Source organism: Paramisgurnus dabryanus, chromosome 11 (assembly GCF_030506205.2).
Source record: "Paramisgurnus dabryanus chromosome 11, PD_genome_1.1, whole genome shotgun sequence".
Taxonomy (NCBI): Eukaryota; Metazoa; Chordata; class Actinopteri; order Cypriniformes; family Cobitidae; genus Paramisgurnus; species Paramisgurnus dabryanus.
The window spans coordinates 11,520,307-11,545,287 of NC_133347.1; the positions used below are offsets into that span (position 1 = coordinate 11,520,307).

General features: G+C 39.8%; 1 protein-coding gene across 2 annotated transcripts in view; it reads left to right on the forward strand.

The window, feature by feature from the left end:
• Positions 1–24,981, forward strand: part of notch2 (notch receptor 2) — a 51,770-nt gene that overhangs the window by 23,653 nt on the left and 3,136 nt on the right. Inside the window, exons 3-33 of one of the 2 annotated variants that reach the window (XM_065246762.2) lie at positions 9,061–9,326; positions 9,927–10,268; positions 10,856–10,978; positions 11,317–11,550; positions 11,825–11,980; positions 12,153–12,338; positions 12,457–12,570; positions 12,731–12,844; positions 12,982–13,215; positions 14,434–14,544; positions 14,670–14,862; positions 14,951–15,096; positions 15,222–15,335; positions 15,436–15,555; positions 15,950–16,102; positions 16,314–16,542; positions 16,774–16,975; positions 17,432–17,585; positions 17,716–17,900; positions 18,003–18,135; positions 18,218–18,460; positions 18,543–18,655; positions 19,739–20,262; positions 21,770–22,120; positions 22,232–22,374; positions 22,450–22,669; positions 22,841–22,934; positions 23,152–23,305; positions 23,511–23,833; positions 23,991–24,138; positions 24,670–24,767. In XM_065246762.2, coding sequence (XP_065102834.1) covers positions 9,061–9,326; positions 9,927–10,268; positions 10,856–10,978; positions 11,317–11,550; positions 11,825–11,980; positions 12,153–12,338; positions 12,457–12,570; positions 12,731–12,844; positions 12,982–13,215; positions 14,434–14,544; positions 14,670–14,862; positions 14,951–15,096; positions 15,222–15,335; positions 15,436–15,555; positions 15,950–16,102; positions 16,314–16,542; positions 16,774–16,975; positions 17,432–17,585; positions 17,716–17,900; positions 18,003–18,135; positions 18,218–18,460; positions 18,543–18,655; positions 19,739–20,262; positions 21,770–22,120; positions 22,232–22,374; positions 22,450–22,669; positions 22,841–22,934; positions 23,152–23,305; positions 23,511–23,833; positions 23,991–24,138; positions 24,670–24,767 — 5,920 coding nt within the window. The remainder of the gene's footprint in view (positions 1–9,060; positions 9,327–9,926; positions 10,269–10,855; positions 10,979–11,316; positions 11,551–11,824; positions 11,981–12,152; positions 12,339–12,456; positions 12,571–12,730; positions 12,845–12,981; positions 13,216–14,433; positions 14,545–14,669; positions 14,863–14,950; positions 15,097–15,221; positions 15,336–15,435; positions 15,556–15,949; positions 16,103–16,313; positions 16,543–16,773; positions 16,976–17,431; positions 17,586–17,715; positions 17,901–18,002; positions 18,136–18,217; positions 18,461–18,542; positions 18,656–19,738; positions 20,263–21,769; positions 22,121–22,231; positions 22,375–22,449; positions 22,670–22,840; positions 22,935–23,151; positions 23,306–23,510; positions 23,834–23,990; positions 24,139–24,669; positions 24,768–24,981) is intronic. The other variant, XM_065246763.2, reaches the window with a different exon arrangement.

Genomic DNA, 24,981 nt, shown 5'->3' on the forward strand with positions numbered 1-24,981 from the left:
GTATTTTGTATCACTAGTGCAGTGTCTGTTCTCCAAGCATATAAGCCCTGCACGCATGAGGCGCTATACCGCTTGCACTGTTTTGTAGTTTATTAAAAGTTATTCTGAACGTGCTGTGTGTCTATATGGCACCAAATGCGACACTGCACTTCCTCGGTTTTGCAGCAACACACCCACCACGTGTGAAGTCGATAGGATGAATCATGAAATGTCCTTAAAAGTTATTTAAGGTCACAAAGTGATGTAACATGGCTGCAGCAGGTGTAGTGATATTACGCACTGCCCGAAAAGAGTCCCCTTGGTTACTTTCAATAGCAGGGGACTATTTTCAGGCAGTCTGCAATATCACTACGCCTGCTGCAGCCATGTTACAGCAGCAAAGTCATTGATTATTACGCCAGAATTAGTCTTTAGCTCCTAGTCGTATCAACCTAGAAAATCGCAACTTTAAATTTTTTTTTTTTTTTGTCTTAGTACACGATGTAAAGAGTCAAATACGAAAAATATTGAAACTTTTTTTGTGCGATGCTAATGGTCTTATCAGATTCAATGGATTGTGCTAAGCTATGCTAAAAGTGGTACCGCCAGACCCAGAGATCAGATGAAACAAAACAGTAAAAATCAAATGTTTAACTCTAGGGGAGTGTGAAAATGAGCATATTTTTTTTTTAAAGTGGAGTGTCCCTTTTAATGGCATCAGTTTTAAGAAGTTTGTGGTTATGACAATGTTGCCCTTAGAGTAAAAAAATGAACTATTGCCCCGCCCTCCTATACTATCGTGTATCAGCTAAATCATAGGCTGACGATAGGACGATCTTACAATAGGGTATATCGCCCAACACTAACTCATACTCACATACTTTGTGTGAACACATACTTTACTGAACTAGTTTTTTCACGTTATGCATAAGCAAAATTTAAGGAAGTTGCATTTCCGTAGTTTGAAGCATCACTGCCTATTTTAGTGAAAATTTGTGATTTGTGAGTGTTTGTGTGTGTGAGAGAGTGTGTGGTATGTGCTTGAAGCACACAATGGTACAAAACAGTAAATTATGAAAGAAAGTTAGTCATCCTTGCCAGCTAACCTGTGTGAGGCTTGTCAACAACTGCTGCAGGCCAGAAGGGGCTGTCCCATGTCTAGCTGAACCGGAGTCTATTGAAAACATTCACACTGATTCTCACAAACGTTTTCTATCACTTGGAGGCTTCACACAATAGTGGGAAATGTGGCAACCAGGCCTTAAACCCACGACACACCATGCTGACAAGTGGAGCTGAGTGGCAGAAAGATGATGTGATTGTAAGAACAATGACACACAGAAACACAAACAGATTTGTGGTGTTAACCTTGCTGAGGTTTTAGGTTACACGGCATACAGGTTTATTTTTTTTTAACCTTTTCCTAAAGTAAAGATTTTTTCCTAAGTGCCACACGGGGGTGGATGTAATTATTAGGAATCTAGATGCAGCCACAAAAGTAGTGGGTTTAATCTTAAACAGGGAGCTTATCTGCATTGTGTCCCTGAGAAAGGTGCTTAACCCCAGATTGCTTCAGGGGACTTGGCCCTACAATTAAAGGACCATGAGGCTTTTGGAATGAGAGCCCTTTGGTTAATGGCAAGTAATTTACTAACTATCTGTTTGGGTAGTTAACGGTTGTTAGCATTCCATTGAGTGATGATCCCTGAAGCTGGAAAACTATATTAGGGGAATTTTCAGGAAGTGTAGGGCTGATGTTTGCCAATATCGAAATACAAGACAAACATCTGCATTCTTTCTAGCTGTTCATCAAACAAATCAATCAGGATGGAAATATTTGCAAATGCTACACCTTGTTTAAAAAAGCTCACACAGACATCAGAAGGTCAGTTGAGTCGCCACGATAAATGTTTCCATCTGCTAAACTAAATGGTAGTTTGTCCCGCTCTTTTTGGCAAAGCCATCATTGTGTAGAGGGGTGTGCTGTTGACCCCTAGACCTCTGGGGGATATATAAAGACCACCTTTCCTGTCATCTAGAACAAAGACTCTGTGGATAATTGCAGATCTTGATTTGGCGGAATCTGTTAAAAATGTTTCTTTCTGTTACAATGCCTAAAACATTTTCAGTAAACCTCAAAGTTTTATTTCTGTCACTTTAAAACTGTTAATTGATAGCATTTACTATGATGAATCCGTTCATTCCAAACTGTTTAGTTAATGTTATAAGTTTGTCTATTGTTTTGATTAATCTGTCAAATAAGTTAAAAGCTGTTTGTTTTTGGAACACGTCTTTTTTGTATTAATAACAGTTAAACAAAAAATCCCCAGTCTGTGTAAAGTCATTTCAGAAAATTGTTACTAAACACATTATAAATGTTACAAATGTATTGCTGAAACACTTAACAAAGTGTAGTACTGAATTGTGGAGTAAAAGGGTTTATTCACATTTGTGTGTTCTGGATTATTTGGACGGGGCTAAAACTGTGGCTCGATGATGCACTGGAGCCACCAAGCATGGCCTCGCCCCTAATGCAGGGTTCACACCAGATGCGGTAGAGGCGGCAAGCGCAAGTGATTTACATGTTTAAGGTACATTCACATTTTAAGTGACTAGCAGTAGCAGAGTACCGCAAACTCATTGATTTCAATGGACGCTTGGCGGTATCTGGCGACATGAACGACAGTGACCGTGTCCAGTCGCACGACAAAGTTAAGAAATGTTTAACTTTATGCAAATTATGAGCGACATTCGGGAACGACTACCAATGAGAACAGCAGGGGAGTTCCTGTTATCCGTCTCTCGTCAATTACTGGAGTGGACGGTACTCATTTGTTTATGACAACCAGATTTAGAAAGACCTCTTTTGAAAGAGATGAGCGACACACAGCGACAAGGTCACTTATAATGTGAATGTACCTTAAGCCAATGCAAAGACACGATTAGGCATCCTGCAGTGCGAATGGTGCGTTTCGCGCAAATTGAGTGTTGCCGCGGGAAATGCGCAAGTTGAAAAATCTAAACTTCAGCGGATTTCCACGCGATAACCAATCAGGACCTTGCTGTAGTAGTGACGTGATTATAGGAAGCGAGCGGAGTCGCAGAAGCCCCTCCCATGACGCGAATTTCCGCGTGAATGTTTCGAATGACTAGAATTTCACGCACTGATTTTTACATAATGAAGTGAGTAAACTCAAATGTTCAAGCGTCCAACTATGCACGAATAGCGCTTTTTTTGCCGCCTCTACTGTGGCTGGTGTGAATGTACCATTACAAAATCGCGACACAAGCTTCCATTCAAGTTGTAGCTGTATTTGAAATTCGAGAGAGATGGCAGCTTTCCCGTGAGTGGGTGTGGCTTCAGAGCAGACAGCGAACACGCCCTCGGAGTTTGAGAGCAGTGGATCCTGCCTGCTTTTTCAAGATTTTAAAAACTTATTTTATTAACTTGCCATTTTTTATCATACAAATTCAACTGGGAGGTTAATAAAACTTTTGTCTGTGGTGTGACAAACTGAGAACACATTTAATATCGTACTTTACACGAACTTTAAACTTCACTTAAACCAACTTCAGATGTAGAGTTGTTCTGCCAACTTTTTGTAGGTTTAGATTTGTTAAGTTTTTTTTTTTTTTTGAGTACAGACTTTACACTGGCACAATGAAGCTTTTCATCAACCCGCAGAGGAAAGTTGGTACAGTGAGTGAAAAGAAAAGAGAGCATTGAAGAGCGTCACAGGAAGAGAGAGAGACACACAGGGAGTAAGAGTATATAAAGGAGGAGTATATATAGAACAGAGAACCCTCCCTTCATAGAAACATGCTGTTTTCAGATCAGATTTATAGCACATATGTATTCAAAGCCACGCTTAGTTTGACCACAACACCTACAGCCTATAGTACTCCACCCTTCTCTCCTCATCTCTCTCTTTTTCTGTTTCTCTTTTTTATCTTTCTTTCTTTCGTTCTTTCGTTCTTATTCCTCTCTATGGTTCAACCCTCCTTGTCTCTTTCTTTCGCTTTGTACCCCTCCCCCTTTCCTCTGCTCTGTTTTTCCTGTGGTTGTTCGCCTCTCCAGCAAAAATTAGAGAAAGCTGTAGATGGATGGATTACAGAGCAGAAGAAGGGTGGCTGACTGCTTCTATAAATATGTCTGACTCTCTTCTTTGAACGAAAAAAGAGAGCAAGGAAAGACGTAATGAAAAAGAAGCCATTTTAGTTGCCCTTTGTGTGACGAAAAATGTAACATTTCACCAACTTCTTGTGAAACTATCTCGTCCCTCGGCTGGTTCATATTAGATAATCTCAGTACTGTGGTGTTGGGGGTGGGTTACAAACTCTGAGGTGACGTTTTGTATGAGAAAGCGAGTGGGCTGAAATCAAATTCCTGATGAGGTGTTTCGTAAAAATATGAACTAGAAAGAGAGCTTTTCCCCACCCACTCACCCCAGGCCCCGTGGATAGCACATGAAGAGGTCAGTGAGCCAGAGAGAGAGGGAAGGAGGGGGGCACTAATATGAACCATCTGTAGAAATCTGACACCTCAAGCAAAAAAGCGAGTATGAGGGGAAGGAGAGAGAAAAACGCACGAAGGATAACAAAGAAATCTATAGATGAGTTTAGCTGCTGTGTGTAGTTGATCTTAAGTCTGTGAATGTGTGCGTAAATCACCATCACACTTGGTGGGGGAAGATTGTTATTTCATAGTGTAGTCATATTTTACGTTGTGAAACTATTATATTGTATAAACATTTTTATAAGAATCTATATTAGTAGGAGATTTGGAGATTGACCGCCATTTGAGCAAGTGTGACAGCAAAACGTACTGTTGTTTTAGGTAAACATATGCTTGAGTAAGCTGAGAATACAATTGTGCAACAACTAAAATCTTTTGCAAAAAATAAAAAACAAGCAAGCAAAAGAATTATCCTTCTTATACCACTATTACCACAGACATTGTTCTAGCGGTTATTTTTAGACATTTGACAGGTTTTACAAAAAAATAATCAACACCCGTTGAACGTTTCTCAGAATAAGGCATTCAACAGGTCTGTGGTATAAATAGCAGCGCTCGACAGTAAGGATGGACAATAAAACATTTTTGTCAGGGCCAGTAAAAATCTGAACCACTGCCAGTAGAGGTTAATTGAGCCCTGAATCTGGTCATATATTGAATATTGGATAGTATAGAGATAACTGTGCTAAATAAATATATATAGAATAGCAAAATATCTTGACTGTCAAATGCATATACATGGGTGATTCTCACGAAATCCAGACTAAAAAGGTGTCCAGCATCAGATTTTTTTTTAAAGCCATTGAAGCCTATTTTTTTGCCCATATAAGATTAAGGTTTGAACTTACTATAACCATTATTTTTAGAGGATTTAAAAATATTTCCTATAGAAGTATTTACATTTTTTAGATTAATATTAAGAAATTATCATTACCGCAACATAATATTACATTAAATATATGCAATTACAAACTCATGTTTCCGTAATGAAAACTAAAAGGTTGTCTAGGTACTATGACAAAAAAATTTCAACTTTTATCTGGAGAGATAAAATAAGAACTGCTTACCTGGTAGCCATCTTGAGTGTCACAGTCAATTATGTCCCTTCAAACAAATCTTTTTTTAGAAAACGTTAGTTTCTTGAGGGCTTATTCAATGATTGAAAATTGTTGCGGAGGATGAGAAAAATTTTCTTGGACACATTTATATTCCTTATATGTGCAAAATAGTACATAAAGAGATGTTTGTAACTGTATGCTTCTTATTTTGATACTCTTACTTTGCATTTACTTTTTTTAATCAAAATTTTTCATGACACATCATAAGTCTAATTTCGCCCACATGGGTTTATTTAATAAAAAGTGTTAAGTTCACACAAAACATTTTGCATGTCGTATCCAAAAAATCTATTTTTTCTTTTTTTCTAAGTAAATGTGATAATAAAGGGATTTATATCGAGTATTTTGAAAGATACAGAGATATCAAAGGTCACGTTCTTTCTGATCCCATTTTTTAAACCCTAGTTATTGTGTAATGTTGCTATAATAGCATAAATAATCCTGTAAAATGATAAAGCTCAAAGTTCACTGTCAGGCGATATATTTTCTTTAACAGAATTCGCCTTTCAAAGCCTACAGCGAACGGCTGGTTTGGACTACAGCCCTCTACTTCCTGCTTTAATGACGTCAGTAGAACAGTTTTTTGACTAAACTCCGCCCACAGGAATACGTCAGTCGCCAGCTAAGCTAACGGCAAGCTAAGCTGCTATCAAATCACAACACACTAAACAAACTACACAATCAGAACTCAATACGTATTTCTGAAGGAGGGACTTCATAGAACAAGGAAGACATCAGCCCGTTTTGAGGACAGTAAAAACAGGATATACAGATAAGTAAATTGTGTGGAAAAATACCGCGATTTTAACACGTGAAACATGAACATGTTATATTGCGCACTGTAAACACAATCAAAGCTTCAAAAACACAGGACCTTTAAATTGTTGAGATATCACTCGTCCCTTCAACACTGGTACAAATAACTTAACAGTACGTTAATTCTCCAAAGGCTGAAAGCTTTTTGTTTCAGTCGAATATTTGTGACACTTAAGAAAAGAGACAGTGGTCTACACAGTACTCCCTGGTGAAATCAAGTTGAGATAAAGCCAAAAAACCCTACCATGTCTTTGAATAGTATAATGTGACAGCAGTTGTATGTCAGGCTGAAAGAGGCTCGGTCCCCTGAGCCCAGGCTGTATGCTTGCGCCGAGTTTAAGTGTGTTTGTTGTTGTTTGATTGTCAGCGGCACTGTGATCTCGTGACCAAAGGGTCACTGTGGGTGTATTTTTTCCCCAGAGCTGCATGTCGTAACTCGCGCACACACAGCTGGAAACAGGGCCAGATCACACTTGTGCGGGGTGACCAGACTCTCGCTGCTATTTTATGACACGCGTCCACCCGATTTTACACTTTGAGGATGCATGTTTGCATCTAGCATCTTGATAACATGCACTAGACAGGGGGGTTTGATTGAATGATAAACCTAGGGTAAAAAATAGACGGCAACAAGTGTCTGTGGTGGTGCATCAAAAGCAGAGTGTAAAGATTCTATATGTGTATGTGTGCAGGGTCAAAAATTTATGTTTTAAAATTATACAAGTAAAGTTTTGTTGACTATAGCATATAGAAAGATTTATTGCCTGTAACTGTATTTTCTTTTCAGTTCACCCACCCCTGACAGCCTTAAAAAAAAAATTGTAAAGATTTCACACTGATTGTAAGCCAAGGCTGTAACTTCTCAGCGATATCAGATGGGTGAATGTGTGTGTTCTGTGTACGACACGCTTTGAGAAATGGGTTGTTTAAAATCTCAAGTAGGTGCGTACATATAGGCATACGGGCGGGACTACACACATACACAAACACACACAGACATTCACAAAAGAGCTTGTTCGTGTCCCTCATCTTTGTTACCTGACCGTCCTTTGGGAGGCCGGCACCTGCATGGCAGCAGGCCGTGGTGCACACACAAGCGTGCAAACAGATATATTTAGCTTTTTAAATGGGCACATGCCATAGACATCTGCTAAATAAATTCCTAAATGTAATTGTACTATTCATTTTACAACACATAAACCTTAATGCTTTGTTAAAATAAAAAACTTACAACAAACAACACCTTACTGTCACCTTCTTATTAGCTTTATCTTATTCATAGTCTTTTTGGGAAGTCTAGACCACAACACTTTAACATAGGAGGAACTCAAAAGGTCAGAGAAGTAGAGAAAAGTGAGGAAAGAGTAGCCAGAGAAAAAAAATGTGTTTTTTCGTCAAACTTATTTTGCAATCGTGTAATTTCCTCTTCAAGCTCTGGTCATGTGCTGAGACTCTAGAGAGCTGTAGTGAGAAATGCATCCCAGTGTCTCATGATATGCATCATTGTACACGTGTGTACGGTAATACTTACAAGAATAAGTGAAAAGGAAACTAAATCTCCTATCTGAAAGTGATACATTTTTACAGATATTGTAAATTTTTAATGAGGAAGGTATTTCTCCATTAACTGAACTTTGCTGTGAGATTGTCGTATGTGTGGTTCAGGTTTTATCTGGGTGATTCTCACAAATCCAGACTTAAAAGGTGTCCAGCATCAGATTTTTGAAAAGCCCTTGAAGTCATTTTTTTTGCGCATATAAGATTAAGGTCTGAACTTACTATAAACATTATTTTTAGAGGATTTTAAAAATATTTCCTGTAGAATTATTTACGTTTTTTTAGATTATCATTATCAAAAATGATCATTACCGCAACAAGATATTACATTAAATACATGCATTTACAAACTCATGTTTCGGTAATGAGAACTAAAAAGTTGTCTAGGTACTATGACAAACAAAATTTCAACTTTTATCTGGAGAGATAAAATAAGAACTGCTTACCTGGTAGCCATCTTGAGTGTCTCAGTCAATTATGTCCCTTCCAACATTTTTTTTTTTTAAATATTAGTTCCTTGAGAGCTTAAACAATGATGGAAAATTGTTGCGGAGGATGAGAAAATTGGTCTTGGAAACATTTATATTCCTTATTATTGTCTCTACGTTTACCAATGATCACCAAATACCACATGTTTCTTTACTGTAAATGTTTATAGTATAACATGCACCAAAGCGTATTTTTTTTAAAGATTTTTTAATTATAAATATTTCCATGTAAAAGAACCCAAATCCAGTCATGGGCACGTTGCGGTAATGAAAATTTTCCCCTTAAATGTGGAAAAAACACAAAAGTATGATGTCATTTGAAATCATGTGCAAAATAGTACACGAAGAGATGTTTGTAACTGTATGCTGCTTATTTTGATACTCTTACTTTGCATGTACTTTTTAATCAAAATTTTAATCAGAAGTCTAATTTTGTGAGAATCACCCTTCTATATCTATTATCTACACGCTAAATAATGTCCTAATAAAAATGTTATGTTTATAGGAAATTTGAGAAAGATAAAAATACAGCGAGAGTATTTTTAAATTGTGATGATATTTAATTTAGCTTTTTTGTGTGTTTCAGGTGCTCTCCTGGTTTCTTGGGTGAATACTGCCAGCACAGGGACCCGTGTTATGTAGGTTTTTGTCAGAATGGAGGCGAATGCTCGGTGAGCGTGACTGGAGTTCCTGGAAGTCCCAGCTGCACTTGTCCTCTGGGCTTCACAGGCAACCGTTGCGAAATCCAGACAAACTCAACCTGCTACCCTAACAACCCATGCAGCAATGGTGGGACGTGCTCGCTGCTCCCCAATGACCAGTACAAATGCCAGTGTGGCCGTGGATGGACAGGTCAGATTTCATTTTCACTACCTCTCTGGCAATGTCTCAAAGTCTAGTACGCTTTCTAACTGGGCAGCATTTTGGGAAAAATAGGATTCATACTGCCTTTGATGCCTTAAAAATGCTGTCTAGGTGAGCAGCTCGCTATTCGATTTTAAACATTTTTTTAATGTTTTTTTTTTTTTTTACATTTTAAGCACTTTCATACCAACGTAATTTTATCACTATAGGCTTTCTGACTGGTTAGGGGCAGTTTTCAAATACTTGCATGCAAAATCATGTGTTAAGAGCGCACATGAGTGGTCACATGCACTTATTTTTCTAGTTGTTAGATATTAATGTAAATAGTAAGTCATGTCTTTGTAAATATAACCGCTTTTTCTAAGCGAAACGTAAGTTAATGTCAACAGGTGGGACAAAAATCAACAATCAAGCATAAAACGCAAAAGTATGTGTGAAGTGAAAATGAATAGCAACATTATCCATGTCAACAGTCATTGTAATCCAAGGCTGTTTTGTACTATTGCCCTCCTAAGATAAATCACTAAATTTGGATAAAAGCGTCTGCCAAATGCCTAAATGTAAATGTTTTTGATGTTGCCTTCCCAGGTCAGCATTGTGAACGTGAGGACACTTGTCTGTCGAGTCCATGTGCCAATGGAGGCATCTGCCAGGCTCTGCCCAACCGGGATTTCTCTTGTACCTGTCTCCCTGGTTACCACGGCCCTCGTTGTCTTAACGACACCGATGAGTGCGCCACTACCCCTTCTCCGTGCAAGAATGAAGGCGTCTGTTTGAACACACCAGGGTCGTATCGATGTAACTGCCCACCAAATTTTACAGGCCGTCACTGCGAGTCGCCTTACGTACCGTGCACTCCATCTCCTTGCCAAAATGGTGGAACATGCCGACAGATGACGGAAACAACTTACGTATGCCACTGCCTTCCAGGTTAGTTCCTTAGAAGAGAAAACAGAAATCCTATCACAAAAAGATAATGCAAAACTGCAGCAGAAACTAAATTGTTCAGGTTGAACTGAACCTAGGTATTTGTATTCATTTTTCGATGTAAGCTTGAATTTGGGCCAAGTAAAATGTTAGATAAGATCTGATATCACCAAGGTAGCTTTTCCACTCGAAAAGAAATCTTGTAGCGTTATAATATAGCGAGATCTTGTCACATCTCAGGCTACACAAACATTCTGCTGTTTTCAAAAACATGAGTTTGTAATGGTCACTCCTTCATCCGAGACGCTTGTTGTATCTATTTTTGTTTGGGGTTAAACATACAGAGAGGTTTTAAAGAATCTGTAAGACTATGTAACATTTGAAGATAACACAGCAACAGGCCAAAACCGGTCTCTTACCTGAGGCAGTAAACCCGAGCCGTGAGAAATGTCTGTTTGTGCTTTAAAGATGAGTAATTACATTTTAATATTGCTGACGTGAGACAGAGCTTCTTTGACACTAAAACCTGTTAATAAGTGTGATTTAGGGTAAGTTTGATGTAATTTTCCTCATTATTTTTCTTTAATCAGGTTTTAATGGAACGAACTGTGAGGTGAACATCAATGATTGTCCGAATCACAAGTGTCAGAATGGAGGAATCTGCAATGATGGAGTAAACACTTACAATTGCCAATGCCCACCTGAATGGACTGGTATGAAAACGTGGAAGTCTTACCTTCTCTGTGTTGTGTTTTTGTGTGATGTACTTATATATTGAATTAAATGTATAGCTTTAGATAAAAGTGTCAGTCAAATGCGTAAATGTACATAAATGCAATGCAAAGGTCATGGGTTTGATAAGTAAACACGTAAAAATCGTCAAATATGTGATGTTAATGTAAACTCTTGAAAAAAGCGTTTGATACCAAAGAACATAATAATATAAATGTTTTGAGAGTTTTTATAATGAATAAAAATACATTACATTAATAAGATGACTCTCTCACTCATACATACACATGTCCTGTAATCTTGACTTTTTTGATCTCAGGTCAGTTTTGCACCGATGACGTGGATGAATGCAGGATGCAGCCCAACACCTGTCAGAATGGAGGCACGTGCAGTAACACGCTGAACGGATACAACTGCGTGTGTGTGAACGGCTGGAGCGGCCCCGACTGCTCCGAGAACATCGATGACTGTGCTGGATCGTCCTGCACCGCTGGATCCACCTGCATTGATCGTGTTGCGTCTTTCATCTGCAGCTGCCCCCCTGGCAAAACTGGTAAGTAACAACCACCACAGGGGATCTACTTCAGGCAATTCAATATATCTGTATAGTAAATACTACGTTGATAATCAGTAGTTATTTTAGGAGAATATTAAAGACTTTGAGTCAGTTTCCCAGACAGGATTAAGGTTAAACTGCCTCTAAAAGTTCATCATAAATAGTGTATTGTTTGAAGAATCTGTATGAATATTAATTATATAATACACTAAATCCATGTTAAACCAGCCATTACAATTTCATAACCATAGCAATTGTTTCTGTGGTCAAGGCTTGCTGTGTCACATTGATGATGCCTGCATGAGTAACCCTTGCAAGATGGGAGCTCAGTGCGACACAAACCCGGTCAATGGCAAGTTTAACTGTAACTGCGCCTCGGGATACAAAGGCAGCACTTGTGCGGACGACATTGATGAGTGTGTTATCGGTAAGATTGCTAGACGCCCTTACAATTTTCTCTCTGTCACTCACTGAGCAGTAAGCATTGAAGCAGCTCAATATGCTTACTATGCAGTACTAATACTTTTTTGAGTATTAAATATCTCTTAACGCCCATTTTTGTAATGTTATCTTTCTGTTTTTCATTTGCTATCCATCAGGGCCAAACCCATGTGAACATGGTGGATCGTGTATGAACACGGAGGGCTCGTTCACCTGTAATTGTGCTCCGGGCTACGAAGGCCCCCGCTGTGAGGTAGACATAAATGAATGTGGCTCCAGTCCTTGCCAGAATGACGCCACCTGCTTGGACCAGATAGGAGGTTACACCTGCATCTGTATGCCAGGTACGCACACACACACACACACACAGAACAGGCCGCTATAATCAGACATATGATGACACGCATGAGCACAAAGTCCTCTTATTCATCTACTGAGTGTGCCTGTGTTTCTCATCCATAGGCTTTATGGGAGATTACTGTCAGATTGACATTAAGGAGTGTTCCAGCTCGCCTTGCCTCAACAATGGCAAATGTGTGGACCAGGTCAACCAATTTATCTGCGTGTGTCCTCAGGGTGAGTTTAAGATTAGGCCATGCCAAAGGATCTGTTCTTTACTGCTACAATTGTCAGATGTTGTGAACCATTGCATCATTTTGTGATTGTATGTATCGACTTTCTCATTCGAGGTAAATACTTTTCATTCAACTGATAAATGTGTATGTTTTGACCACAGGTTTCACTGGGGAAGTGTGTCAGATTGACATTGATGAGTGTGCCAGCACTCCGTGCCAAAATGGGGCCAAGTGTGTAGACCGACCTAACGGCTATGAGTGTGAATGTGCTGAAGGTGGCGTTATAAACTCCTACTCTTATTTAAATCTTGTTTTTTGTATTTACAGTGTTGCCTACTATAACATCAGTAATACATCACGTTAAAGAAATAGAAACTGACCTTTTCTATATCTCATACGCTGATCTCTGTAGGTTACACAGGGCCGCTGTGTATGGATAACATCAATGACTGTGAACCAGCGCCCTGCCACCATGGCGAATGTATAGATGGGATTGCAGCATTCTTTTGCAAATGTCACCCGGGTTACACGGGTCTAATTTGTAGTGAGCAAATAAGGGAGTGCCTGAGTGACCCCTGCCAAAATGGTGGACGCTGCCTTGACCTGGTCAACATGTACCAATGCAATTGCTTGCCAGGAACCTCAGGTGAGGCTCAAACATGGTCTTTACCTCTTCCTGGCTTTCAAGGGGCCTTGTTGTATGTTACTAGCAAAGCTTGTTTGTGGTAGTTTAGTTTCGATTACATCTTTCCACCCTCTATGACCTCTAGCTGTTGAACAAGCTGTTATCACGCTACGTAACTTGAGTTACGTATGTTAATGCATTCATGATGTTAGTATCAAGAGGATATTCGAATGACGTATCTTTGCACATTTAAATAAAAAATGGTCTACACCATACATCTCAAATTTCACAAGGCTTTTTGAAGATGTCAAATAAATTTTTTGTGCCCTCAGAGTACATATGTGAAGTTTTAGAATAAAATACTATATAGATAATTTATTATAGCTTGTTAAAATTGCCACTGTGTAGGTGTGAGCAAAAATGTGCTGTTTTTGGGTGTGTCCTTTAAAATGCAAATGATTTGATCTCTGCACTAAATGGCAGTGCTGTGGTTGGATAGTGCAGATTAAGGGGCGGTATTATCCCCTTCTGACATCACTGGGGGAGCCAAATTTCAGTGATCTATTTTTTCACATGCTTGCATAGAATAGTTCACCAAAACTAATGCTGCGTTCCAGGCAACCCGTAACCCGTAACTCACGAGTTCAAAACCACGCCTCACGACTCTGAACTGGGAGTACATCGATCTAGTACGAGTTCACGGGTGGGAAGTCACGGGTTTGACTGCCGTTCCAGTGCACTTTCACCGGTAGAAGGTTGTAAAAACACGAGTTACGGGCTGCCTGGAACGCATAAGGTCGTGAGTCGTGGTTTTGAAGTCGTAACTCACGGGTTTAAAAACCTGCCTGGAACGCAGCATAAGTTACTGGGTTGATCTTTTTCACATTTTCTAGGTTGATAGATGCACTGGGAACCCAATTATAGCACTTAAACATGAAAAAAAAATCATAATATGTCTCCTTTAACAAATTGTTTTCCATAACATGCTACAATTTAAAAGATATCCAAAATCCCGACACACCACCCAGCAACTTGCTTTATTTTGTTGAACTGTTAAGGGTCTCAAAGAAAACAGAGTTCACTACTCCCCCTGCTGGACACAAAGTAGCTTCCTTACAACACACCCAGAAAACACAGTCTAACTCAGACTGCCTTAAGTCTTTTCGGTCTTTTCATCTGCCAGTTTTGCTTTCGAGTATTTTGTACCTGTCTTACATCGTCTTTGTCTCCTCTACATAGGTGTGAACTGTGAGATTAACAATGATGACTGTGCCAGTAATCCCTGCCAGCACGGGTTCTGTGAGGATGGAATCAATGAGTACAAATGTGTGTGCGAACCTGGATACACAGGTCTGTTCACTCACACATGAACAACAATACAAATGTGTGCTAATGCGTCTCATTCTGGAACCATTCTTTACAATTTCTGTGTAGATTGTCACCCAGTTTTCACTGTTTTCTCTTGTCTGTCTCAGGGGAAAGATGCACTGTGGAGATAAACGAGTGCAACTCAATGCCATGTCTGAGTGGAGGGACCTGTGTGGACAAGATCAACGGCTTTCAGTGTTTGTGTCCGGCAGGGACGCATGGTCCTCTGTGTCACACTGGTGCAGACTACTGCAGCCCCCAGCCATGCCAGCACGGAGAGTGTGTTGAGCAGCAGAATGGGTAGGGACAGCCGCTATGCATTGCTGACTAGTTTTTTTTAATCTCCTGGCTTAATTTAGTTTAATGCCGAGTGTGTTTGTGGGCATAGGTACCGCTGTGCATGTGAGGCTGGCTGGGAGGGAAAGAACTGCGAACGGAGAAAGAACAAGTGTCAGTCGAACCCCTGCGAGAATGGTGGAACCTGTCATGACCGTCTAAACGGCTACACCTGCGTGTGCCCCCGTGGATTTGGAGGTAAAGGGGCAAAAATTTCACTTGCATTTTTATATGTTGTATTAATATGTTTGTCAAGCCAGATGTGTAAATAATGCATTATATAGATATTGTAGTCACCTTATTTGTGCTATTTTCTCTTTTAGGTTTCAACTGTGATATAGATATAAATGAATGTCATTCAAGCCCTTGTTTGAATCAGGGAACCTGCTTGGATCAAATCAACAGCTACACTTGCATCTGCACTCTACCTTTCACAGGTGACACACATTCACATGGATCACAGTTTCATCTCTGGATTCATTAAAGTGATTTAACATCACTCACTCTATGGATGTGTTTTTTTTTTTAAATACACAGGGAAACACTGTGAGGAGAAGTTGATCCCATGTGCATCTCAACCCTGCCAGAGAGGAGGCACGTGTCGACCGTCCCAGGATTACACCTCATACACCTGCACGTGCCTCAGTGGCTGGGAAGGCAAGTGCTTGAATAATCTCTGTTTGTGCTTCTATTTAACCCTTTTAACATGTTGTTGAGATTCAATTTGGGTGATCCGATTATTCTGTAAAATTTAGAAACACAGAATCTGTCCAGAATATGAGGGATCATTTACTAATTTTCATTTACACACAGTAACACACTGTGGTGCATATAGTCGGAGATACGTTTGATATGCATGTTACCCCCATGTGTAAAGGCCAGAATGTCTCAGCATTACACCATAGATGGATCTTAAAACCAGGTGCAAACAGTGCCTTCGCTGTTACTTTTAAGCAGTGACCCCAATACATTTTACCTAGCCCACATGACCCACCTTTTTTCAGAAGTCTTGGAATAATCCACAACATAAATTTGTGTTATGTGTGTGTAGGAGCCCAATGTACAGATGATGTAAACGAATGCAGGAAGAACCCATGTCAGAACGGCGCTCAGTGTATCAACACAATGGGCAGCTATCACTGCGAATGCCAGCCTGGATACAGTGGAGTCAACTGCCAGACCAACATCGATGACTGCAGCTCCAGTAAGTGCACAGTCCCACTGGTTGAACATTGCTGTTTTAAACTGAAAGTTTCAGTGTACAAACCATTATGCCATTTAGCAATGTTATGTTACAGGAACTTTCCCTTTACAAAGAGTATTGCACAATGTTCTTAGAAAAATGTTTCACTAAATGACCCGTGCTGTCCTGTGTCATACTTAGCAGCCCTAATCTGTTTTTTCCTCTTTTCCAGATCCTTGCCGTAATGGTGGTACTTGTGTAGATAAGGTGGGGCGTTTCTTGTGCGAGTGCAGAGCTGGTTTCCATGGGGAGCGCTGTGAGGAGGAGCTGGACGAGTGCATTAGCTCCCCCTGCAGGAACGGAGGCCGCTGCACGGACTACGTGAACAGCTACACATGCGAGTGCCCGCCGGGATTTGATGGGATCAACTGTGAACGCGATATCCCAGATTGCACCGACACGTAAATATAATAATATATTATGTCAAATATAATATTTTATATTTTTATTTTATTTATTATTTTTTATATAAAATATAATATATTAAAGCATATGTTTTAGATTCTGTGTCTTTTTTTGTTGTTGTGGTAATTTATAAAAAAAATTTTTTTTTAAATAGTGCTGGACTTGTTACATACTGTATGTTTTGTAAATGTATCAATCCAATGTTTGTTTCCTCTATCCCCCCACAGCTCCTGTCTCAACAACGGATCGTGTGTGGACAGAATTAATGGTTTCTACTGCCGCTGTCGACGTGGTTTTTCGGGTCAGTTTTGCCAGTTTGAGCTGAACGAGTGTGACTCTCAGCCCTGTAAAAATGGTGGCACCTGCATAGATGGCTTGGGGACGTTCCACTGCACCTGCCCATTGATGTACACTGGAAAAACCTGCGAGGTACAAACAGTCCACTCTTGGAACATGAACTTTATTTGTACCACAATGTCTAGATAATTACATAACTACATATATTAATCCATACCCTAAATATTAACCAATCTGCTTTTAAGTTCCATAAAACATGTTACTGTGGAAAAGTCAGGAAATTTTTAATGGTTGATTTCCAAATTAGGAAAGATCCTAAAACGGCGTGCCAAATTTCTATAATAAATATTTATGTTAATTATACTAAGCTGTGATATTTTATTGGTTTAAAATAGCTTTTGTGAGCACAAATCCCTTATCCAGTTAGCACCAATAACTGGAAAGTCACAGCTACTCGGCTCACTTTGATTTGCCATAAGTTAAGTGTTTTCATGTGTGGTAGTAGTAATGCTTGTTATTAAGTGTTCTGCAATCTATTATTTGCTGATTGTTGTCAAACTAGATAATGATTTATGTTTCCTTCAACAGTCAATAGTGAATGTGTGCAGTCAGATTAAGTGTCAAAATGGAGGTACATGCAGCCAGAAGGAGATGGATTGGAGATGCAGTTGTATCCCTGGGTGGACAGGCCTGTACTGCGACATCCCAAGCATGTCTTGTCAGGCTGTTGCCATCAACAAGGGTGAGACATGAAATACTTTGAGCTATAATGATGATTAAAACGGTATTGTTGTGTGTGTGTGGGTATACTGTGCATATGGGGTATTTGATAAGTGTAATTAAACAACTTTTGGGGTCTGCTTGTGATCCAGGTGTGATGGTGGACAAGGTATGTAAGAATGCTGGACGCTGCGTGGACAAAGGCAACACACACGAGTGTCGGTGTCAGATAGGTTACACTGGCAGTTACTGTGAGCTGCCGGTGGATGAGTGCTTGTCCAACCCTTGCAGAAATGGAGGGACCTGTACGGATTATCAGGGAGGATATGATTGCCAGGTAACCTCACTTTTAAATTTGTAAAAAGCTTTATTATTGTAATTTAGTGTATACTAGAATGTGATTGAATTGTCTTTTGATATCCAAATCTTTCTCTATCAGTGTAAAGCAGGTTATCAGGGTGTGAACTGTGAATATGATGTTAATGAGTGCCAATCAAATCCTTGTCTCCACGGAGGCACCTGCATTAACCTGGTCAACAGTTTCTCCTGTGCATGTCCTCACGGCACCAAAGGTACCGCCTACTGCCTGCCTATTTTTGTGAATCTTTAGAAGCGTTTCATTATGTAAGCATCCTCTCACCTTTTGTTCTGCAGGTTTGCGGTGTGAAGTGGACATAAATGAGTGTGCCTCAGAGTTGAACCCGAGCTGTCTGAATGGTGGGCAGTGTGTGGATGGTTTGGGCCGGTACACCTGCTCCTGCCCTCCTGGTTTTACCGGAATGCATTGTGAGGGTGATGTAAATGAATGTCTGTCTGGACCCTGCCACCCCCCTGGCACTGTCGACTGCGTCCCGCTCGCCAATGACTATCAGTGCCGCTGCCGTCTCGGTTACACAGGTAAGAAAGAAACGCAAATATATTGCTTTATTCTGTGTGTTATCGTTTGAGATGATTCACAATAACTTGTTTACATTGACAGGTCGACACTGTGAGTCAATGGTGGATCTGTGCCAGTCCAAGCCGTGCCACCACAATGGCAAATGTTCGATGAACATGAGTTCGGGGCATGGATACAGCTGCACCTGTCAGCCTGTAAGTGCTGCGCTATTATGTATGCACGTGTGCATGCTCTCCCTTCTTAGTCAGTGGATCACTGTCATGTTTTGTATGTTACCTTGATTTCTATACAGTAAAAAAAACTAATTTTCACTAATTTCTCTCGGAGAGGTGTTGGAGAACATTCAAATATCTGATTTGTCTTTTACTATACTGTCTGATCTTTCTCTTACAAGCTGATGTGAGTGCATGTGACTCTTTGCTTTGCTTGTAACTTTTTCCTTTTCTTAAGGCTGTTTGTCTTTTTTTCTTATTCTCATGCTTGCACTAAAGACAGAGGCTGCATATATCAGGTATGAAGTTAAAGACTGATCCTTAAAGAAGAAACAGGCGATCGGTTGAATATATGTATAATATAACTTGCAATGATTTTACTGCTACTAGAAATGTCAGTAACATCCTAATAACAAAGCCAACCATGCAAATGCTATTATAATAGTTCCTTGCTATTGAAAGTTAACAAGGGAATTATTTTCAGGCGCCGTGTAATATCATTGCGCCTGCTGCAGCCATGTTACGAAAGCAAAGTCCTTATTATTACCCCAGAATGAGAGTATAGTTCCTAGCCATATCAGCCTAGAAAATCGCATCTTAAAATTTTCCGTCAGTCTTAGTACACGATGTAACTACAGAAGAGTCAAGTTTTAAATGGGAAAAATATCAAAACTCTTTGGTTATTTTTTTTGCGCTATGCTAATGGTCTAATCAGATTCAATGGATTATGCTAAGCTATGGTAAAAGTGGTAGCGCCAGACCCGGAGATCAGCTGAATGGATTCCAAAACTCTAAAAATCAAATGTTTAACTCTAGGGGAGCTGGAAAATGAAGCTATTTTCAAAAAAAGTGGAGTGTCCCTTTAATGCAGTGTTGTTTACCATTAACATTCTTTTAACTGTATCGCCCAACCCTGCTGTCTCAACCCAATGATATATTCTCCTTTCTTTACTGTTGCTGTGTGAAAAATGTGCCTAGCCATTTGTCTCTAGATAGCTCAGCGCTCTGATTTGGTTGCTGTGACGCCTTTTTTTTTGCATCTGACGGCTGCTTCATTTCTTACAGGGTTTCACTGGCTTCAACTGTGGCGACTACACCTGTGACCTCCATTGCCAGAATGGTGGACAGTGCGTGGACATGCAGGGGCGCCCACAATGCCATTGCAGAAGTGGTTTTACTGGCCAACGCTGCGAGATCTTTCCAAAGCTTTGCATGTGTCGTAATGGAGGTACCTGTATCCCAGATTCATGGGATTCCAACAAGTTTAGCTGTCGCTGTGCACCTGGATACAGTGGGGCGGACTGTCAGATTTTTTCTACAATTCCTAAAATTCCCCCTACCTGCCCATATGTGGAGTGTGAACAACGGGCAGGAGACAAAGTATGTGACCCGCAGTGTAAAAACTCGGAATGCGAGTGGGACGGAGGCGACTGTTCGCTGCACTGGAAAAACACCTGGGAGAACTGCAAAGCTTCTGTGCCCTGCTGGGATTTATTCCGTAATGGAAAGTGTGACCCAGAATGTAACAATGCTGGCTGCCTTTTTGACAGCTTTGAATGCCAGAAACCTCCCGCGAAAGGCCCTTGCAGGTATGTGTGACGGTACATTTAAACCACACTCCATAAAAAGGCGCTGCTCTTCATTGCGGCACCAGTTGGGCTGATGAGTAAATCCATAAATTGCAGGGAATTTTTATGAATAGGGTACGGTGTTTCTAAAACTTTCATATAAGTCAAATGAATGAAGATCATTTAAATCAGTGGTTCTCAACCTTTTTCAATTCAAGGCACCCCTATTGCCCAAAACAATATTTGTAGCTTTGCATGACTAGACAGATGTATATTCATTACAAAAATAACCGAACAATAAGAAATATATAGGTTATTAAATATATTATTATATATTTGGGTTGATTTATCTTATTTTAACCCATTAACTGGCGCTAGGGTTGTCACAATGATTAAATAATTGTCTCATCGTGATTGTTTGACCTAATCACGATGATTTCAGATCATCGCAATGATTCTCTTTAAAAACCACAAGAGGGAGCTGCAGCGCCTGTATAAACGAGGAAATATTTATTGTGTTTATTTCTTATGAAGAATTTTCAGTTTTGGAAAGATATATTCATGAAATAATTATTATAATAGTTATGTGTATTAATATTTACTGCCAGGTAAACCTTGCAAAAGATTTAATTTAAATTATCACAACAATGTATGAAAATTATTTCATGAACAAACCCAAAAATTAATGAGAATTAAACGTCAAAGACATATAACAGGTAATTTATCGGCACAATGTATTAGGCAATTACCGTCAGCCAAATTTTATTATCGTGACAGGCGTAACTGGAGCTGTCTCGTGAGTGTGACAAGTTAACTTTTTTTATGTAAATGTTAATCTATCACAATAAACTATATTGTTGGAAAGGTCTAAGAATGTATTTGTCATATTTCAAAACCTTTTAGCAGTAATAATAATGGAGTAACTGTAATTTATTCATTTGTGACAAGAGTATGCAGAAAACCCTAAAACCTTAGTTTTTTTGATAGTTTTATCATGAATTAAAAATAATACTATATTGCATTTTTTTATTTATTACAAATAAATGTAAACTGCTTTAAAAAAATTATTTTCACTTCCGTAAAAAAACGTTAAAGTGCCTTCTTTAAAACAAGACCAAAATTAGGCTTCTAGACCAAAAAATGCCAGAGTTATATTAATTTGTCTTATTTTGAATAATTTAAAGTCATCTTAAGGTCCCCTTGGAAATCTGTTGAGGCCCCCTGGTTGAGAAACACTAAATTATGTTCCTGGGTATATAAAACATAGTTTTTGTGAAGTGCAATTTTGGGTTGAATGCAATATATAGGATATTGTAAAACATAGAGGGCATACAGACAGTTGTTGTGTGTAAATTTACCTAATTTTCATGCTTGGTTAATTTTTATGTTAGAAAATAGTTTACTTAACTTGTCTTACAACAAACGACATGGGTTTTGTGGTATACCCTACACCTGAAAAAGTGGCAGCATTTTGCGAGTAAATGTATCTCTATCTAACGGTTTGTCGTTCTCCTGATTTTCTCTTCAGATATGACAAATACTGTGCAGACCATTATGACAATGGCCATTGTAACCAGGGTTGTAACACAGAAGAATGTGGCTGGGACGGTCTGGACTGCGTTACGGACACTTCTCCCAAACTGGCCGACGGCACGCTTGTAATCGTGGTGTTGCTGCAGCCCAAAGAGCTGCTGGATGACATAAGAGGTTTCTTGCGCTCTTTGGGGACAATCCTGCACACCAACCTTCGGCTGAAGCAGGACGACCAGCAGAAACCCATGGTGTACCCGTATTATGGGAACGAGAAGGACAACTTGAAAGATGGTGTCGCCACGATGAAGCAACGTGGAAAACGAGAGCTGGGGAGAGAGGTCATTGGGTACGTTTTTAAACCCACCCATTCTAATAAAAACTCAAAGCTTCATAAAAGTGGTCTAGGTGACCAATTTAAACAGACTAATTGTAATTCAGACATGTCTCTGTGCTTTAGATCAAAGGTTTATCTGGAGATTGACAATCGTCAGTGTTCCAAGCACTCGAATGAATGCATGTCCAGCGCAGTCCAAGCCGCGTCCTTCATAGCTGCCCAGTCCCTGAAGTCTGATCTGCCGTACCCCCTATACTCCATCGATGGTACGTATACTACAAAAAAGGCATTTTATGGCCACAGCAAAACAATATTTTCAGTTTCTTACAAAGCTTGATAAGATGACTCCATTTGTCCCACAGTTGAACCCCCTCCTCCTCCACCCCCTTTGCTGTATTTGGTTGCCGTGGCAGCAGCTATCATCTTGCTCATACTGGTTTTGGGTGTATTGGCTGCCAAGCGCAAACGCAAGCATGGAACTTTATGGCTTCCTGATGGCTTTTTGGCAAAGAAGGACAGCAAACGCAGAGAACCAGTGGGCCAGGATGATTTTGGCATGAAGTAAGTGAGGCTGAGTTTTCTTGGGAACTTTTCACTTAGGTCGTATTTTACGATTTACTGATGTACGTTTATCTCGTAAATATGATGCTTGAACTTCTAAATCTTAGGCAGTGTTTCACGTCGGATGACATCTGCGATGATTTAATTTTCTCCTTATTTCACCTTTCTCAGGAACATGCAAAAAACACAGGATGTAGGGATGATGGATGGCAGCTCTACGCACCACTGGTCAGAGGAGGATCATCTGTCATCTAAACAACCCAGGGTAAGAGACTGAATCTCCAGCCATGAAAATGACAGGATGGAATCTTATTAGGGTTTTTCACATTGTAGTTAACCCTAAGTTACCTTCTGGGTTCACACAGTTGTAATTTTGACAGTATTGCTTTTGAACTTGAAATCATAAACCCTAAATATACTAAGTGTTAATGTGATGAAACCCCTTTTTAAGTATTATTAAACTGAACGCAACCCTTCCACAGATGGAGGATAAGCCCCTGCTTCCTATTGGAGTGGATGGAGGGGTGGACCGGAGGGAATGGACCCCGCAACATCACAAAGCTGCTGACATCACACTTACCCCTCCTCAGGCAGATATAGATATGGACAGCCTGGATGTCAATGTCAAAGGACCAGGTAATTTAATATTTTTGCTATATCTCCTATAAAATCCTCTTTTTACATTTATACTTATGCTTTTGGTGATTTTTATATTTTATTATTTCTAAAGTATTAGCATTTTTCTGTAAACCAAACCTGTGGCCTTAAGCTCTATCAACTAAGTTAGAGGATTTCATTTAACAGGTTGTCTTAGTCTGTACATTCTCTCTCTGTCTTATAGATGGGTTCACTCCTCTCATGCTGGCATCACTGCGGAATGGCAGCAGTCCTGATTGTGGCAGCATGCTGGGTGATGAGGAGGAGGAAAGTGGTGCAGACGAGCCTGGCCCAAACGTTATCACCGACCTTATCGGACAGGGCGCATCACTCAATGCCCAGACTGATCGCACCGGCGAGACGGCCCTTCATCTTGCTGCACGATATGCTCGTGCCGATGCTGCCAAAAGGCTGCTGGACGCCGGCGCCGATGCCAACGCTCATGATAACATGGGCCGCACCCCTCTGCATGCCGCTGTGGCGGCAGATGCCCAGGGAGTCTTTCAGGTGAGAAGATGTGCTTTTATGTTTTATGTGTCATGGAAAATCTGAAAAATGTAACAAGTCATATGTAATTATGCTTAAGAGTTCCTTTTTGTGATTTTTAATCTGTATGAAATAAAAAAAAAAAAAAGAAAATTCCTAATCTTTCATGTTTTTTTAGATTCTTATCCGTAACCGGGCCACAGATCTTGATGCCCGCATGAATGATGGCACCACACCACTTATCCTGGCAGCCAGACTGGCAGTGGAGGGCATGGTAGAGGAATTAGTGCACTGCCATGCAGATGTCAATGCTGTGGATGACCATGGTAAGAACACCCAGAACTAAAATGTGACCCTGTCTGTGAAGTTTCATGATCCAAGTTTAATAAGCTTTATGCACAGCTGCATACTCCTGAACTTCAGCCAGCTCCTTGTTTCCTGTCTGCCATTATTGGACAAACTGATTAATTCAGGTGTGCCTGACCTCAGTAGTCACAAACAAACTAATTAATCCATGTGTGTCACAACAACAATAATCAGATGCACCTGGATTAATCAGTTTGTCCAATAATGGCAGACAGTAGACAAAGCGCTGGCTGAAGTTCAGGAAGTAGTGCAGCTGGGCATAAAGCCTATTTCATTCATTGACTTCACAATGATTTCAATCTTTCACAATCAGTATTAAAGTTATCAAGGTTTTCTTAAATGTTCTCAACATTACTTATTCAGAAAATCACAAAGTTTTCACAAACTTGGTGACACATATGTTGTCTGTACGATAAATGAATGCAGAGAAAATGGTACATATATCAGTTATCTTTTTTTAATCTTATTGATTGGTCTCATCGTACCCTTAGGTAAGTCGTCTTTGCATTGGGCAGCTGCTGTCAATAACGTAGAAGCCACACTTGTGCTACTGAAGAATGGAGCCAACAGAGACATGCAGGACAACAAGGTAAGAGCTTCTGTGTCTATTTATTTCTTTAAATGTTTTTACTTTTTTTAAAATCCATTAATTTCATGCAGGTAACATATACATTTTATTCCAAGGAAATCTAAATAATAATAAACCGTAATTGTGTAATTATAATCTGTCCCTTTGATTTAAAGCGTTTAAAATTTTTATGTACATAAATGATGTCCTGTTGGTTCACTTTTGTTTGCATTGT